Here is a 17,746-nt window from a genome sequence, read left to right on the forward strand (position 1 = left end):
TCCAACATCACATCCCCTCTACTCCAACACAGTCCCTCTACTCCAACATCACATCCCCTCTACTCCAACATCACATCCCCTCTACTCCAACACAGTCCCTCTACTCCAACACCACAGTCCCTCTACTCCAACATCACATCCCCTCTACTCCAACACAGTCCCTCTACTCCAACATCACATCCCCTCTACTCCATCATCACATCCCCTCTACTCCATCATCACATCCCCTCTACTCCATCATCACATCCCCTCTACTCCAACACCACATCCCCTCTACTCCAACACAGTTCCTCTACTCCAACACCACAGCCCCTCTACTCCAACACCACAGCCCCTCTACTCCAACACCACAGTCCCTCTACTCCAACACCACAGTCCCTCTGGTCCAACATCACAGTCCCTCTACTCCAACACCACAGTCCCTCTACTCCAACATCACAGTCCCTCTACTCCAACACCACAGTCCCTCTACTCCAACATCACAGTCCCTCTACTCCAACATCACATCCCCTCTACTCCAACATCACATCCCCTCTACTCCAACATCACAGTCCCTCTACTCCAACACCACAGTCCCTCTGGTCCAACACCACAGTCCCTCTGGTCCAACACCACAGTCCCTCTACTCCAACACCACAGTCCCTCTGGTCCAACATCACAGTCCCTCTACTCCAACATCACAGTCCCTCTACTCCAACATCACAGTCCCTCTACTCCAACACCACAGTCCCTCTACTCCAACACCACAGCCCCTCTACTCCAACACCACAGCCCCTCTACTCCAACATCACAGTCCCTCTACTCCAACACCACAGTCCCTCTACTCCAACACCACAGTCCCTCTACTCCAACATCACATCCCCTCTACTCCAACATCACATCCCCTCTACTCCAACATCACAGTCCCTCTACTCCAACACCACAGTCCCTCTGGTCCAACACCACAGTCCCTCTGGTCCAACACCACAGTCCCTCTACTCCAACACCACAGTCCCTCTGGTCCAACATCACAGTCCCTCTACTCCAACACCACAGTCCCTCTACTCCAACACCACAGTCCCTCTACTCCAACACCACAGTCCCTCTACTCCAACACCACAGCCCCTCTACTCCAACACCACAGCCCCTCTACTCCAACATCACAGTCCCTCTACTCCAACACCACAGTCCCTCTACTCCAACACCACAGTCCCTCTACTCCAACACCACAGCCCCTCTACTCCAACACCACAGCCCCTCTACTCCAACATCACAGTCCCTCTGGTCCAACACCACAGTCCCTCTACTCCAACACCACAGTCCCTCTACTCCAACACCACAGTCCCTCTACTCCAACACCACAGCCCCTCTACTCCAACACCACAGCCCCTCTACTCCAACACCACAGTCCCTCTACTCCAACACCACAGTCCCTCTACTCCAACACCACAGTCCCTCTGGTCCAACATCACAGTCCCTCTACTCCAACATCACAGTCCCTCTACTCCAACACCACAGTCCCTCTACTCCAACACCACAGCCCCTCTACTCCAACACCACAGCCCCTCTACTCCAACATCACAGACATCCATACATCCATACATACAAAAATTAATACATGTAAAAATAAATACACCCAAAAATAAATACATACATAAATAAATCGTTACCCGATGGCCAGGGGTGGACTGGGTTGATGAGATCAACGTGACGGCCCTAACTGGGAGCACATGCAGGGAGAGCTGCAGAATTCCTGCACTTATCCCAGACTGATCTTTCCTGCACCGAACCTCAGACACTGGCATTCATTTGCCTCTCTATCTTCCATTAAACATAAATCACAGCCTTCTCTCAGACAAAGCATAAGCTGCTGAAATGCCACATCGCCCCCTTCAGGAAAGATCCCATCACTGCATACTGCAATTAAACAGCTAGGAAAGCAACGCTTGATTTCTGGTTCTTGGTAGGCAAATTACAGATATTTTCCACCCTTCATGTAGTGAAGCCAACCAAACAGTGCTGGGACCAGCTAGTTTCTGCCAGTTAGAGTCACAGTTAACAGAAGACAGGCTGGACACTGAGGAGCTATCCTGCTTCCAGCTGCTCTGGCAAAAGCAAACCCACAATCTTCATAAAACGACACACGGGGCTTCAGGGTTAGTCTTTGAGACAGGGCAAGTGAGGTGTTCAATCACAGCAATAGAGGAACACTGCAGTGGGAGTCAGTGAGGGAAGCAGACGGAGAGACGGAGAGACGGATTGAGAGATTCAGAGAGGCAGAGAGGCAGTTTGAGAAATGCAGAGAAGCAGATTGAGAGAGGCAGTGTGTAGTTGCGTGTGTGTAGCTGTGTACCTGCAGCAGTGTATATGTGTAGCTGTGCGCGTGTGTGTGTGTGCGTATGTGTGTAGCTGTGCGTGTAACTGTGTGTGTATATATGTGTGTAGCTGTGTGTGTGTATATATGTGTGTAGCTGTGTGTGTGTATATATGTGTGTAACTGTGTGTACCTGCACCAGTGTGACCTGTCTTTGTGCGTCCTGCAGTTCTTGTTCAGCTGTGGAGAGAGACAGGTCCAGTCTGCCCTTCTCTGCAGACAGACGCATAATGTTCTCCTCCATCTGCAGCTTCTGCCGCTCCACCTACACACACACACACACACTTATGGAGTCACAGGTTATATAGCCTGTTTGATAGAAGCCAGTTTTTCCCTGATGCTTTAATGATGCAGAGGTAATCTGGAGAGATGAGATTGCTCGTTTAATTAACTACTGTCCTTATACCACTTAAAATCTCTGAAACAAGCTATATTTGTGCCACGCATTATTAGTTTCATGATTTGGACTATATAATGCATGTATAATTAAATGGCCTTAAAATTTCCCCAGCTCTGATAAATCAAGAGCTCAGGCTAACAGACTGGGATTAGAAGCGGACTGGGATTAGGAGCGGACTGGGATTAGGAGCGGACTGGGATTAGAAGCGGACTGGGATTAGAAGCGGACTGGGATTAGGAGCGGACTGGGATTAGGAGCGGACTGGGATTAGGAGCTTCTGGATTAGTTCCAGTGTGGATTGAGTGTCTGGAGTGTGTGGTGGGGGACCTTGTCCAGCGTGTTCCTCAGGGCGTTCTTGTCCTTCTCGAGTCGCACAGCCTGCCGCTCGGCGTCCCTCTTCTCCGTCTCCAGCAGGGCCACGGCCCTCTGCAGCGCCCGCAGACGCTCGTCCGCGCTGGCACGCTCCACCTGTCCCACCTGCAGCGCCCGCTGAGCCTCCACCAGGGAGGACGTGCGCTGGCGCAACGCCTGTGGGTGGAGGTCAGAGAGAGAGAGAGGGGTGGAGATGATGGAGAGAGGGAGAGATGGAGGGAGAGGAAGAAAGAGAGGGTGGAGAGAGTGAAAGAGAAAAAAAAGAGAGTAAAGGGGAGGAGTGTAAGGGTTTCATAGATCTCCTGAGCAACAGCCACCACACAGTGCACACACACACACACACACACACACACACACACACACACACACACACACACACACACACACACACACACACACACACACACACACACACACCTCCTGTGTGGTGGAGAGCTCTGTCTGCAGTTCTGCACACTGCTGTTGGTGCTGGGTGAGTTCTGTCTGTAGGGTCTGCACACGCTCAGTTAGAGACATCATGTTCAGTTTCCCCTCCGCCTGCGACGCCCGCATCTCTTCCACCCGCTCCTGCAGTGGGGTACACACACATACACACACACAATTACACACACACCTCATATATGCACACACACCACACAGTCACACAGACACTGCACAGTCCCACAACAACAAACTACAAAACTAATTTTGATCCTTTTAATCCTTTTAATTTTTTTAACACTTATTGTTTATACTTTGTTTATATGTATTTCACTCTCACAGATTCTCAGACATTCACCAGCCATTCTATGGGGCCACAGATTCCATACTGCACTCTTAAAACAGTATGAACGAGGCGTACTTGCATTCCAAGCTCTGGCCAGCACGCTGAGGAAAAATACATTATTCCACTGACACAAAAATGGGGCCTGAACTCACCACTACAGTGTACAATTAGAGGTCAGGGTATCTGTGCTGATCCAGGATTGGATTTGGAACTGTGTAAGTTCTGGTTCACAAAGTAAAACTCCTGCCTTGATTTCATAACATTCTCAAAGTGGTTGAACTGCAATCCTGGGGTGTAGGGTAGTTCTGATGGGAATGTAGGGTAGTTCTGATGGGAATGTAGGGTAGTTCTGATGGGAGTGTAGGGTAGTTCTGATGGGAGTGTAGGGTAGTTCTGATGGGAGTGTAGGGTAGTTCTGATGGGAGTGTGGGGTAGTTCTGATGGGAGTGTGGGGTAGTTCTGAGGGAGTGTAGGGTAGTTCCGATGGGAGTGTGGGGTAGTTCCGATGGGAGTGTAGGGTAGTTCCGATGGGAGTGTAGGGTAGTTCCGATGGGAGTGTAGGGTAGTTCCGATGGGAGTGTAGGGTAGTTCCGATGTGAGTGTAGGGTAGTTCTGATGTGAGTGTAGGGTAGTTCCGATGTGAGTGTAGGGTAGTTCTGATTGGGAGTGTAGGGTAGTTCTGATGGGAGTGTAGGGTAGTTCCGATGTGAGTGTAGGGTAGTTCTGATGGGAGTGTAGCTGAGCATATTGACCCGTGTGATCTCATGCCAATGACTGCATCATTTTCATCTCTTTTCAGCATTAGACACATTACTTAACATTCAAATTTCGCTGTAAGATGTTTTTGTGTTAAACAAGGGAGTAAGAGAGTAAAGTCGGCCTGACCTGGAGCTGCCTGCGGTCCTGTTCAGCCATGGTCAGGCTTTTCTGCAGTGTGGCCAGCCGCCCCTGGGTGGCGCTGTGGGCCGCAGTGGCATCCTGCAGGCTCTGAGAGAGGTCCTGCACTCTGTCCCGCTGAGTGGCCTCTGCTTCCTGTGCCTTCCTGAGCAGCGAGGAGAGTCGCTCCACCTCTCTCTGAACAGACGCTGCACGGGACTCAGCATCGACAGCCTATCACACGAGGAGACGAGTTAGGGTGTCGCCTCACACACTCACACACACACACACACTCACACACACAAATGCATGCACACACACACGTACACACACACAAACACAGACGTGTTGTGCAGCTACTTTCAGGCAGTCAGGAACGCATGTATGTCAGTTCAAACACATGTCAGTCTAACTTTGTGGTTTACCTGGTGGCCATTGCCTATGTGAAAGTTATAAGTCTACATATTTCCTGCTTGAGTGTAAACTATAAGAATGTAACTAGTGTATGTAACTAGTGTTAGCCTATTTGAGTGTTTGCTGTTTGAGTGGTAAAATTTTGAGTGTGAGATGTTACCTGTTTGAGTGTGAGATGTTACCTGTTTGAGTGTAGGGTAGTTCTGATGGGTTGGTTAGATGGGAGTGTAGGGTAGTTCTGATGGGAGTGTAGGGTAGTTCTGTTTGAGTGTGAGATGTTACCTGTTTGAGTGTGAGATGTTACCTGTTTGAGTGTGAGATGTTACCTGTTTGAGTGTGAGATGTTACCTGTTTGAGTGTGAGATGTTACCTGTTTGAGTGTGAGATGTTACCTGTTTGAGTGTGAGATGTTACCTGTTTGAGTGTAGGGTAGTTCTGATGGGTTGTTTAGATGGGAGTGTAGGGTAGTTCTGTTTGAGTGTGAGATGTTACCTGTTTGAGTGTGAGATGTTACCTGTTTGAGTGTGAGATGTTACCTGTTTGAGTGTGAGATGTTACCTGTTTGAGTGTAGGGTAGTTCTGATGGGTTGTTTAGATGGGAGTGTAGGGTAGTTCTGTTTGAGTGTGAGATGTTACCTGTTTGAGTGTGAGATGTTACCTGTTTGAGTGTGAGATGTTACCTGTTTGAGTGTGAGATGTTACCTGTTTGAGTGTAGGGTAGTTCTGATGGGTTGTTTAGATGGGAGTGTAGGGTAGTTCTGTTTGAGTGTGAGATGTTACCTGTTTGAGTGTGAGATGTTACCTGTTTGAGTGTGAGATGTTACCTGTTTGAGCATGCTGTCATGTCGGTCCTGTGCCGCCTGAGCCTCTGCTTCTCTCTCAGCTATACATGCCCGGAGACGCTGAATCTCTCCATCCAGGCTCCGCCTCCCAAGCTCCACCCGTGCAGCTCGTGACTCCGCCCCCTCAAGAGCCTCCTTCAGCCTCCGACGCTCCGCCTCTAAACGAACTTCACCTGCCCTGAGCTTACTGCACTGTTCCTGTGTGTGTGTGTGTGTGTGTGTTAGACAGAGAGAGAGAGTGAGTGAGTGAATGTCTCTGTGTGTGCTGGTGTGTGTGTGTGTGCGCGCGTGCGTGTGTGTGTCTCTGCGTGTCTACGGGTGTGTATGTGTACCTGCAGGTGTTTGCGTTCTGTCTCCGTGCTCTGGAGGGTTCTGTCCAGGTCTCTGATGCGGTCAGTAAGGACTCTCCTCTCTCTCTCCCCCCGCCTCACCAGCTCCTCCTGCTGCTGCAGCAAGGCCTGTGTCGAACTCAGCAGGCCCTCTGCACTGCGCTTACCTACACACACACACACACACACACATTCACAAATGCACACACACACGTGCACGCATACACACATTCACATACGCACACACGAATACACACACACACACACACACACACACACACATCCACATATGCACGAATGCATACGCGCACACACACACGCGCACACACACACACACACACACACACACACACACACACACACACAGATTGATCCCACTTCTTGGTTGACCCTCATCATTGTTAGGTGTTCAATCACCTGAAGAGATTCAGAACAAACAGCATGGCCCTAGCATGTGGGTGTCGGTATGTGAGAGCCACACTGTGTATGTTTGTGTGTGTGTGTGTGTGTGTCTTACTTTCCTGGCACTCCTGCAGTGTGTTCTGAAGCTGACTGAGGTGGTTCTGGGCAGTTTCTCTCTCTGATGTCACTTCTTCCAGTTCTCTCTGCAGCGCCCCCAACTGGCCACGAGCTTCTTCCTACACACACACACACACACACACACACACACACACACACACACACACACACACACACACACACACACACACACACACACACACACACAAGTGCATATGCGCGCACACATGCACACATAGTGACAAATATGAATCACCAATAAAGGGATTTACCAAACCAGTGCACAAGTCACCACTCAACAACATGTGCATGAGTGTCCAGGTGAAGGGTGGGTATGTACATATGTTTGTATGTTAGTGTGTGTGTGTGTGTGTGTGTGTGTGTGTGTGTGTGTGAGCATGTGTATATATGGAGGTGTGTCTATGCTGGTGTGTGTCTATATTGGTGTGTGTGTGCGCATGTACCCTTTCTCTCTGGGCCTCTCTGAGCTCCTGCAGGAAGTCTCTGAGGCCACTACGGAGTGTTTCCGGGTCGAGCTCAGGCAGGACGAGAGGAACAGGAGTGTCTCCCCTCTCAGGGGACAAGGGGCGAGACACACTGGTATTATCAGGACTGGCCTTATCCACCACGTCTGAGAAAGAGAGAGAGAGAGAGAGAAAGAGAGATAGACAATGAGAAGAAAAGAAAGATGTTAAATGAGACACGTTAAATCTAGCAGTTTCTAGTTTCAGCCTGTCTGAGCTGAACAGTAACCAGATCTGAACTCCCAGAGGGGAGCTCTCTGAACATCAGGCTCCTCGACACAGAACTCCTCACCTTTAGAGGGCGACAGTGAGCAGTGCAGCGGTGACACACTCCTGCGCCGACTGACCATCCCAGAAACAAGGGATGAGGGGGAGGAGCCTGCCGGGCTGCGTCCACGGCTGGCCCGCCCCCCGGCGCAGATGCCGAGAGTGCGTGAGAGGGCAGACTGCAGGCTACTCAGACGGAACTCCAGGTCCCGCCGTCCCGCCTCTGAGCGGGCTAGCTCTGCCTCTGTGGCGGCCAGCCGGCCCTGGGCCTCGCTCAGCTGCAGCTGTGTGTGGGCGGAGCCATCGGTTGCGGACTGCACACGCAGACTCAGGTTACGCGCCTCGTCCTGGAGCTTCCGCTCGGAGCCCCGCGCCTCCTGCAGCTGGGCGGCCAGTTCACGCTCCGAACTCCTCCACGCACACTCGCCATCGCTCAGACGCCGCTGGAGGGAGGAGAGCTGACGGAGGGAGAAAAGAGAGGGAGGGAAAGGATGTGATGAAGAGGAGAAGGGAAAGAGGGGGAGTGAGAGAAAGAAAGAGTGGAAGAGAAAAGACAAGGACATATAGAGGAGAAGAGAAAGAACAATGACGAGAGTGTGAGGTCACTGCAGGCATGGAGGTCAGCACGCGGCCGAACACACGGGGTCAGCACGCGGCCGAACACACGGGGTCAGCACGCGGCCGAACACACGGGGTCAGCACGCGGCCGAACACACGGTCAACCATGCCAGCCTTCTCTCTCCCCACCTCCTTCTTCAGGGAGGTTCTGGCTGCCTCAGCCTCAGCGAGTCTTTGTTTGAGGGAGAAGAGCTCCTTCCCCCTCTCCTCCTCCCTCTGCTCCTCCAGAGAGAGACGGGCCTGGATCTCTGCCAACTCCATCGCCTTCTGATCCCTCAACCCATCTACCACCTTCACCTGCACACAGCATTATGGGTCGAGCAGTCAGAGCAGCCACGGTGTGTGTGTGTGTGTGTGTGTGTGTGTGTGTGTGTGTGTGTGTGTGTGTGTGTGTGTGTGTGTGTGTGTGTGTGTGAGTGAGAGAGAGAGACCTGGCGTCGCAGTTCCTGCAGCTCTCTCCTGGCCTCCAGACGGGATCGCTCCACCTCCCTCAGACAGCTGCGCAGTTCTCCCGCCTCCTTCTGCGCAGACGCCAGCGTCTCCTCCAGCACGGACAGCCTCTGCTCCTTCTCCTCACACTGACGCTTCACACTGGGACCCAACACAGCACGCCTCCTCAATACCTACTCTAATCAATACAGCACGCCTCCTCAATACCTACTCTAATCAATACAGCACGCCTCCTCAATACCTACTCTAATCAATACAGCACGCCTCCTCAATACCCAGTTATTCATCAATATATACACTCTAGTAAATACCTAATCAATAACCACTCTATAAAGATGAATTGGTATTTATTTAGGTGTGCTGTATTGATTAGTCAATGTAATCAATACATCAACTCTAATCAATGACCATTCTAATCAGAACAGCAGGTTTGATGAATAAAAGTAAGTCTTATCAGTACTACCTGTCAAACTGAGCTAGTGAGTGAGTCTGATCAGTAGTGCAGGTGTAACAGAATGTTAGTGAGTAGTGCAGGTGTAACAGAATGTTAGTGAGTAGTGCAGGTGTAACAGAATGTTAGTGAGTAGTGCAGGTGTAACAGAATGTTAGTGAGTAGTGCAGGTGTAACAGAATGTTAGTGAGTAGTGCAGGTGTAACAGAATGTTAGTGAGTAGTGCAGGTGTAACAGAATGTTAGTGAGTAGTGCAGGTGTAACAGAATGTTAGTGAGTAGTGCAGGTGTAACAGAATGTTAGTGAGTAGTGCAGGTGTAACAGAATGTTAGTGAGTAGTGCAGGTGTAACAGAATGTTAGTGAGTAGTGCAGGTGTAACAGAATGTTAGAGAGTAGTGCAGGTGTAACAGAATGTTAGTGAGTAGTGCAGGTGTAACAGAATGTTAGTGAGTAGTGCAGGTGTAACAGAATGCCTGAGGGGCGTGAGAATAGTGACCTGATCCGTTCACTCTCTGCAGCCCGCAGGGCCTCCCTCAGCTGGATGTTTGATTGGCTGAGAGCATCCTTCTCTTTCGTGACATCACTGAGGGAGCGTTGAAGTTCCACCGCCTCTCGCCGATGCCCCTCCCCTTTGTCCCGTGCTTGGCACAGTCGCTTGTCCATCTCTAGAAGGTCCCGTCTCGAGCTGTCTCGGCTCTCCTCACTGGCTGCAAGAAGAGCTCGACATTCCTCTAGCTGTAAACAAAAGTGAGAGATTAGGACTAAGATTAGGAGAGTGATTAGGAGTGAGATTAGAATTAGTGGTACATCCATACCTACAGTGCATATGGAGTTTACCAAAGTTTTCCACATTTTGGTTTGTTTCATATCCATCTTAAAAATTATTTTGCCAAATACGACATGAAACCTTATGTAAATGAAATAGTTATATATTTTGCTTTTTAATACATTTATAAAACCTTCCAAAATCCTCACTGTGTGAAAAAGACTCCATTTTGAACAAAAGATGGAAGGTCTGAAAACACACTGTATGGAGTTCTAGAAAGTTGATGTCTTGAAGCATACTGCATGTTACTGTTCTAAATCAGTTCATCTTGAACCACCATCCGTCACATGAGAGAATCCACACCTCAAAACTCAGTTCTGTACTAGCACCCAGACAATGGCACAAACCCCACTACCGACTTTACAGTAGTCCCTTGTGGGTTTCAAATGCAGACCGACATCAAGAAGAAACGATCACTTGCAACTTAATAAATCCTAATAAATCACTTACTGCTTTACACACACACACACACACACACACACACACACACACACACCCAAACATTATACATATTGTGTCTGCCATGCAGTCTCACCTCCCGGAGGGTGGTGTCTGCACACATCTGCTGCTCCATGCAGCTCTCCTGGAGTCTGCGTAGTTCCCGTCCTTGGGAAGCCAGTGTCTCGTTCATCTGAACACGCAGGTCCTGCAGCTCCCCATTCAACGCCCCCACCACCGTCTGGATGCACAGGACACGGACGGGAATTAGGAATTTTATACAAAATTAGGAATTTTATACAAACAATTGCTTCGTCACATTCTTCCATACCATCTCCCTGAAATAGTATTGTCTGAAATAATATTGTTTGAAATAGTATGTTCCTGTACTGACTTGCTTAACAAAAAAAATGGACTTAACAAAAGTTGGTGTTCATTGTTTTTTTTGGTACGTTTTTTGTAAGCTGTATTTGTCCGTGTGTGCAAATAAACAAACAAAATGTTTTCTCAATGGCTAACAAAATGTCAAAACTTTGGTGCTTCTTACTACTGTAAAAGAAGAGAAGAGAAACTTTCATTCCTGCCTAACTTGACCTTTAATAAACATCTAGAGTTCCCTTAGAACAGCACATTGTGGCTTCTAGATATTACTTTAGTTTGTAGTCATTGAAATCAAAGTGGCATCCGTTGAGTGGTGAGTGTTGTATTCGATTGTATTAGTGGTGGGTGTTGTATTTGATTAGATGGAGCCCCACTCTCTCCTGTGATTGGTGGGTGTTAGATTAGATGGAGCCCCACCCTCTCGTGGTCCTTCAAGTGCTGGGCTTCTCTGGTGAGTCTTTCCAGCTCCAGCGTTGCAGTACTCAACTCTGCCTGCAGGGTGGCAACTCTCTCTGACATCATTGCCCTCTCTGTCTCCTTCAAGGACAACGCCTGGAGAAGGAGAAGTGGGTGAACAGTGCTTATTACCCCTGCAGGGGATGTGGGAAGATAGTGGTTATTACCTCCTGCAGGGGATATGGGTGAAAAGTGGTTTTTGCCCCCTGTAGGGGATGTGGGTGAATAGTGGTTATTACCCTTGCAGGGGATGTGGGTAAATATCGGACAGAGATGGGCCCTTGAGTGAGCGACTCGAGTCGAAGTCGCACTTAAGTTGCCTAGAAAAAGACTTCAGACTTGACTTGAAACTCATCCCTAATGACTCTCGACTCCACTCGTCCAAAATAATTAGTTATACAGGTACTGTGTGCGAGTTATAGAAAAATACTTTCTTTGTGTGTTTATTTTGCCATTATTCCTTCATTTTGTTTAGGCGATTTGGGACGCAGCCCATATTCTCATGACGTATCACAACATTGTTCATCGTTTATCGCAAACGTGAAATCGGAGAGAAGTGTTAAATGAAAACAAACGAGGTTGCCATGGCTACGGCTGGAGTACCGCACGTGGAGCCTTTGGCTACAGGGAGTTAAAATCCTTGGACAAATCCGAAGGTCGCAACGTGTAAAGAATGTAGGAAACTAATCACTGTTCCACCACAGTAAGAAATTAAAGACGCTGTTCCACCACATCAAACTTCATAAGGTACCTGAAAACACACCCAGATAGTTTTGTTTAGTTTACACTAGACACTTAACCGATAGCTTAGTAACCTCAATTAGCGTAGTGGCCAGTGTAGTGTAAACAAACATTGAGTATTGAGTATAATTAGGTGTAACCGTCACGGAATGTAAATAAGTGATACATTCTATACAGTTTGAAATTAGTAATATTTAAAGTTTTCAGATTTGATTTTTTTTCCAAAAATAAAGCTTAAATGTAATATTAAGATAATTTAAGGTAGCTTACACTTTATGATGGTATTGATGATAAGATACACAGAAAATACGCAATACGTGGACGTGGACGTGGCCGATAATGGGGGATGGCCGACAATAGGAGTTACCGAGGTAATACTGTATATAAAATGGTTATTTTCCATCTCCTGCCCCTAGGCCAGGGATGTCAAAGTCAAATACACCGAGGGCCAAAAAAACTAATTTGTTACAAGCCGAGGGCCGGACTGGTTCAATGTTTATTAAAACATATTAAAATGATTGCACATAGCCTACTGAATCAAGACCTAACACAGTGTATATTATTTAATGCTTAAATGAATAAAGCAATATTTTCTTATGCATCTGTCAGTAATTTCAAGTGAAAATATTTTTCAACAAGCAAACATGAATAAAGTAATAAAGGTTTGAAAAGTGCTGGAATTTAAGCTAAAGTACTTGAAAATGCTTGAAATTGTAACTACTTAATTTCACAACAAATAGCTATCTGACTGAACAGTTCTCTTTTATTACGTTAACAAATACGAGCCTCTTGTAATTCCAGGACGAAACATGAGAGAACGTGAAGACGTTAAGATTGGGCGTTTTGAAAATAAACCACCATTAAATAATGTGAATAAAAAGCTAATTATTTCGAATCATTTCGAGTATATGTATAAATATTTAACTTAATTAAATTTAACGTGCTGGGAAATATTGAAATGGACCTTGAAGGTGACGTACAAGTGCTCGAATTCCACCTTGTAAAGGTGCATGAACCCTGCAAACATGACTTTGTTCATTGCGCTGAGGCGCGGCGCGCGCAAAGTACAAAATTCGAGAGATGCACAACCTCGTGAATCGACAGCGCGCGAGACGGTCTCGCACGAGCTAAACCACTGCGATTACGTTATTTTCGCCGCGCTGACCCTCGCCGCTTGTGCGCGCTGCAGTGACTTCGCGGGCTACCGTTGCATTGTGGGGAATGTAGTGCTTGTGCGTGCAAAACACCAGCGGGCAGCTGTGGCCTGCGGGCCGGTTCTAATAGTAATTAAATATCATCCAGGGGGCCATAGATAATCAATTCACGGGCCGGATCTGGCCCGCGGGCCTTGACTTTGACATATGTGCCCTAGGCATATCCTGGTATTGACTTGAGACTTGGACTTGTATTTTGCAACTTTTTAACATCTCTGATAGTGGATATCACCCCCTGCAGGTGATGTGGGTGTCCTGTATATTGTCATATAACCCTTTAGATGAGACCAACATAAACCAATAGCTACTAGCTTCTAAAATCAACTATGAAAGTAATTAAAGAAAACAAGCAAAAGGGGGAAGAATGAATTCTGCAGTGGATCTCCACTGTGGGTGCGGAGCTGGATATAAAAGAGAAACCCGAACCCTATAAATGAGAGGAGGACTCATTTAGAGGTGGACACCCCCCCCCCCCACCCCCACCCCCCCACCTGCTGTTTCTCTGTCTCGGCCTGTAGGAGGCGCTGGTCCCGGTCATGCTGTAACGTGCGTATTTCCTCCTGGAGCTCCTCCTGCTCTCTCTCCACCCTACGCAGCTGCTCTTCCAGTTCCTCCCGCAACCGACGCAGCGCCCCCTCCTGCTCAGCTTCCAAACTGCGACGCAGCGCCTCCTACAGGGCACAAAGACCCATTACACCACAGGATGAGGAGGGAACCCTGCCTCCTCACTGCTCCTCAATTTACAATTACTGTTGATTGTTCCAAATCTTTAAACAGCTTTTACCTTCTCGCTGGTGAGCCTCTCTAGCTCCTCCTGGTGTTCGGAGAGGGTGTTGCGGAGAGAGATCTGCGATTCCTGCTGGGCGTCGGCCAGCGCCCGTTTAAGGGCCTGCCGCTCTTTCTCAGTCTGAGCCACAGAGCTCTCTCGATCCGCACGCAGACGCTTCAGCTCCGCTGGACGAATGGACAGAATGAGACAGGCAGGGCAAGGATGGAGGGAAGAGGGGAAGGATGGATGGATGTGGAGAAAAGAAGCAATACCGAGAGGTGAGGGAGCACTGACAGACACAGAGGGATTTCTTCTGTTTTTCCACATTATTTTCTGATGCAGTAACACCAGTAACGACATAAAGACTGGTCATGTCTCATAAACACTACTGACACTGACTCTACTGTTGTTTGAAGGACCCTGTGTTACCGTAACCCTCCCTCCTGTGTTACTGTAACCCTCCCTCCTGTGTTACCGTAACCCTCACTCCTGATATGGGTACCTGTGATGTTTTCACTGCGCAGTTTCAGGGTGTGGTTCTCCGCCTCCACCTGCTCCCTGCGAGTCTCCAGCTGCATCAGCTGCTGCTGTAGCTCAAACAGGCTTGTCTCTAATGCCTCCCGCTCCGACCTAACACACACACACACACACACACACACACCCAAACACACACACACGTGAGCACACATGCGCACAGGAACACACACGCATGCACACGCACACACAAAGTCACACCTTATTATACAAATATGCATAACACACACTTACACAAAAACAACATAAGCCTACACATAACTGCACAAACATACACACATATTTCAAACTGGCATGCTCACTAAAACTCTTATAAGGCACACAAGCCTTATCAGAGATAAGTCTCTCTCCTCTGTGTCTCTTTCTCCATCACTCTCTCATTACCTAAATGCAGCCAGCTCCTCCGTCAACGCAGCATTCTCTTTCTCAGATGCTGCTAGTTGAACCACTAGCCCCGCCCGCTCACGAGCAAGCTCCGCCCGGCTCCGCCCTGCCTCCTCTAGGGCCACGCCCTGTCGCTCCCCTTCACCACGGGCAATGCCAAGCTCTGCCCCCAGTGAACTCATCTCGCCACAAAGCTGCAATGGATGAGCAGACATCTAAACTGCTATTATGTACACTGAATTATGTACTGAAGAAGAGAGACAGATAGACAGAGAGAGAGAGAAGTTTAAAGGACTGAGGAGGAAAGAGTGATATATATACACAGAGAACTTCACTGTACTCACTTGTGTAACTTTATCTTGCAGTTTCAACCTGTCAGCCCTGAGCATCTGTAGCTCCGCCTCCATCCCCACCCTCGCCAGCTCAGACTCTTGCAGGGATTGGTGCAGTGCAAGACGGGCAGCATCCAGCTCCAACCTGTCTTGCTCCAAACGGACTAGCTCATCCCTGATGGTCAGCTTCTCCTGCTCAGCCTCTCTCCTCTGAGAGAACAGGAGACTCTTCTCCTCCTCCAGCTGGAGAAACACACACACACACATATACGCACACACACATCCACATTCACACACGTTCACACACACGCACACGCACACACACTCACTACAGCTTCAATATGCGTTTAATGGCACTATGGTGATGTTTAGGTGTGTATGGTAGATGTGTGAGATGTGTGAGTCTGTATGATGATTATGTTGGGTTGTGTGTAGTGTACTTGAGTGATGATGGTGTTGAGGAGTGTTCTACCTGTATGATGGTGGTGTTGAGGTGTGTATGGTACTGCTATGACGATGATATTGTTGTGCGAGTATTCCCTATATGATGGTGTTGAGGAGTGTTCTACCTGTATGATGGTGGTGTTGAGGTGTGTATGGTACTGCTATGACGATGATATTGTTGTGCGAGTATTCCCTATATGATGGTGTTGAGGAGTGTTCTACCTGTATGATGATGGTGTTGAGGTGTGTATGGTACTGCTATGATGATGATATTGTTGTGCGAGTATTCCCTATATGATGGTGTTGAGGAGTGTTCTACCTGTATGATGATGGTGTTGAGGTGTGTATGGTACTGCTATGACGATGATATTGTTGTGCGAGTATTCCCTATATGATGGTGTTGAGGAGTGTTCTACCTGTATGATGATGGTGTTGAGGTGTGTATGGTATGGCTGTGATGATGATGTTGTTGTGCGAGTATTCCCTATATGAAGATGGTGTTGAGGTGTTTGTTGTACCTGAATGATGATGGTGTTCAGGTCAGATTTGTCTTGGGCTAGGCCTTCATTCAGCCCACCCAGTTTAGCCAGAGAGTCTCTAAGCGTCGCCTCCTCAGAGTGCAGCTTCGCTACCATCACTGACAACTCAGCATTTCTTGACTCAGCCTAGACAGAAACACACACACACACACACACACACACACACACACACACACACACACACACACACACACACATACATATATATATATATATATATATATATATATATATATATATACATATATATATATATATATTAGTTGTTTTTTACCTTGTATTGTCTATGTGTGGACTGTTTGAGGAGTGTGTGTGTGTATGTGTGTAGGTGTGTGTGTATATGTGGGAGTGCGTGTGTGTAATATCACACCCTGGTGAGAGCATCAGTGAGCTGGCTCTTCTCTGTCTCCAGCAGATGCCTCTCTGTTTCCCCCTGCTGGAATGCCTCCTTCACTGCAGCCAGTTCAGCACGCAGAGTGCTAACACGAATATCACTCTGCTCCAACTGGTTCTGACTGCATAGACAAGTACAGGGGTCAACAAGGTCAAAGAGAATGAAAAGAGCAATAAATATTTATAGAAGAATATATTAATATAGCAATATATTTATAGAGGAATTTATTTATTACACATTCTTTACGCTTATCCATGCTTAGAGGGACAGGGATGGAGGGATGAAGGTGGTATAAAGGAGTCAGGGGAGGGAGAGAATGTGTGCTTTTTTTAAACCCTATTAGGGTAATTTGGGGCCCTGTGTGTCTTCTGTGTGTGTGTTTATATATATATATATATATATATATATATATATATATATATATATATATATATATATATATATATATGTGTGTGTGTGTGTGTGTGTGTGTGTGTGTTTATATATATATATATATGTGTGTGTGTGTGTGTGTACATCTCCCTCACACTCTCTGGCTCTCTGCTTTGGCGCGGTCTCGCTCCTGTGCGGCCGCCTCCCGCTCCTCCCTCTCGTGCTCACGCTCCCTCTGTGTTGATGTCACAGCCTGCTGGAGCCTCTCACAGTCCAACTGCAGGAGCTGAACCTTCATCTGAGCTGCTTGGACCGTCTTCTCCACCTCCTCCTTCTCACTGTGGGCGGAGGGCGAGTTAGGAGAGAAAGAGGGAGAGTTAGGAGAGAAAGAGAAAGAGAGAGGGAGGGAGATAGAGAGGGAATTAATACATTTTCATTTACAAGTTTTCATCATTTCTTCTGTTTCTCCTTCTCCACTAAAGAGCAAACACAACAACAACATGGTTCTTACCTTGTGAGCTTGTCTCTCTCCTGCCGGAACCGGTCTCTCTCTCTCAAAGCTGTCTCTCTCTCTCTCTGAGCCTCACCCCTCTCCCCGTGCATTGCCTGCACACGTAACTCTGCCTCCCTCTTGCCTGACTCCGCCTCTGCAAGCTGCCTGCGCAGCTGTTGCACAGATGACTGCGTTGACTGGAGGCGACCTCTGACCTCCTGCACACAGGCAGACACATGGACTATGT

At 48.0% G+C, this 17,746-nt stretch overlaps 1 protein-coding gene across 7 annotated transcripts in view; it reads right to left on the reverse strand.

Annotated features, from left to right (window-relative positions):
• The window catches only part of crocc (ciliary rootlet coiled-coil, rootletin), a 33,238-nt gene that overhangs the window by 3,665 nt on the left and 11,827 nt on the right, over window positions 1–17,746 (reverse strand). For 4 of the 7 annotated variants that reach the window (XM_077001675.1, XM_077001703.1, XM_077001684.1 and 1 more), the window contains 23 exons: window positions 17,518–17,717; window positions 17,162–17,344; window positions 16,611–16,755; window positions 16,220–16,366; window positions 15,270–15,500; window positions 14,926–15,140; window positions 14,510–14,637; window positions 14,023–14,192; window positions 13,730–13,909; window positions 11,245–11,379; window positions 10,544–10,687; window positions 9,679–9,917; window positions 8,712–8,871; window positions 8,410–8,577; window positions 7,688–8,120; window positions 7,336–7,502; window positions 6,870–6,990; window positions 6,356–6,519; window positions 6,006–6,221; window positions 4,777–5,001; window positions 3,543–3,692; window positions 3,081–3,281; window positions 2,487–2,618 (listed from right to left, as the gene is read on the reverse strand). In XM_077001675.1, coding sequence (XP_076857790.1) covers window positions 2,487–2,618; window positions 3,081–3,281; window positions 3,543–3,692; window positions 4,777–5,001; window positions 6,006–6,221; window positions 6,356–6,519; window positions 6,870–6,990; window positions 7,336–7,502; window positions 7,688–8,120; window positions 8,410–8,577; window positions 8,712–8,871; window positions 9,679–9,917; window positions 10,544–10,687; window positions 11,245–11,379; window positions 13,730–13,909; window positions 14,023–14,192; window positions 14,510–14,637; window positions 14,926–15,140; window positions 15,270–15,500; window positions 16,220–16,366; window positions 16,611–16,755; window positions 17,162–17,344; window positions 17,518–17,717 — 4,254 coding nt within the window. The remainder of the gene's footprint in view (window positions 1–2,486; window positions 2,619–3,080; window positions 3,282–3,542; window positions 3,693–4,776; window positions 5,002–6,005; window positions 6,222–6,355; window positions 6,520–6,869; window positions 6,991–7,335; window positions 7,503–7,687; window positions 8,121–8,409; window positions 8,578–8,711; window positions 8,872–9,678; window positions 9,918–10,543; window positions 10,688–11,244; window positions 11,380–13,729; window positions 13,910–14,022; window positions 14,193–14,509; window positions 14,638–14,925; window positions 15,141–15,269; window positions 15,501–16,219; window positions 16,367–16,610; window positions 16,756–17,161; window positions 17,345–17,517; window positions 17,718–17,746) is intronic. The other 3 variants (XM_077001694.1, XM_077001720.1, XM_077001730.1) reach the window with 1 other exon arrangement.

Source organism: Brachyhypopomus gauderio, chromosome 1 (genome assembly GCF_052324685.1).
Source record: "Brachyhypopomus gauderio isolate BG-103 chromosome 1, BGAUD_0.2, whole genome shotgun sequence".
NCBI classification, from domain to species: Eukaryota; Metazoa; Chordata; class Actinopteri; order Gymnotiformes; family Hypopomidae; genus Brachyhypopomus; species Brachyhypopomus gauderio.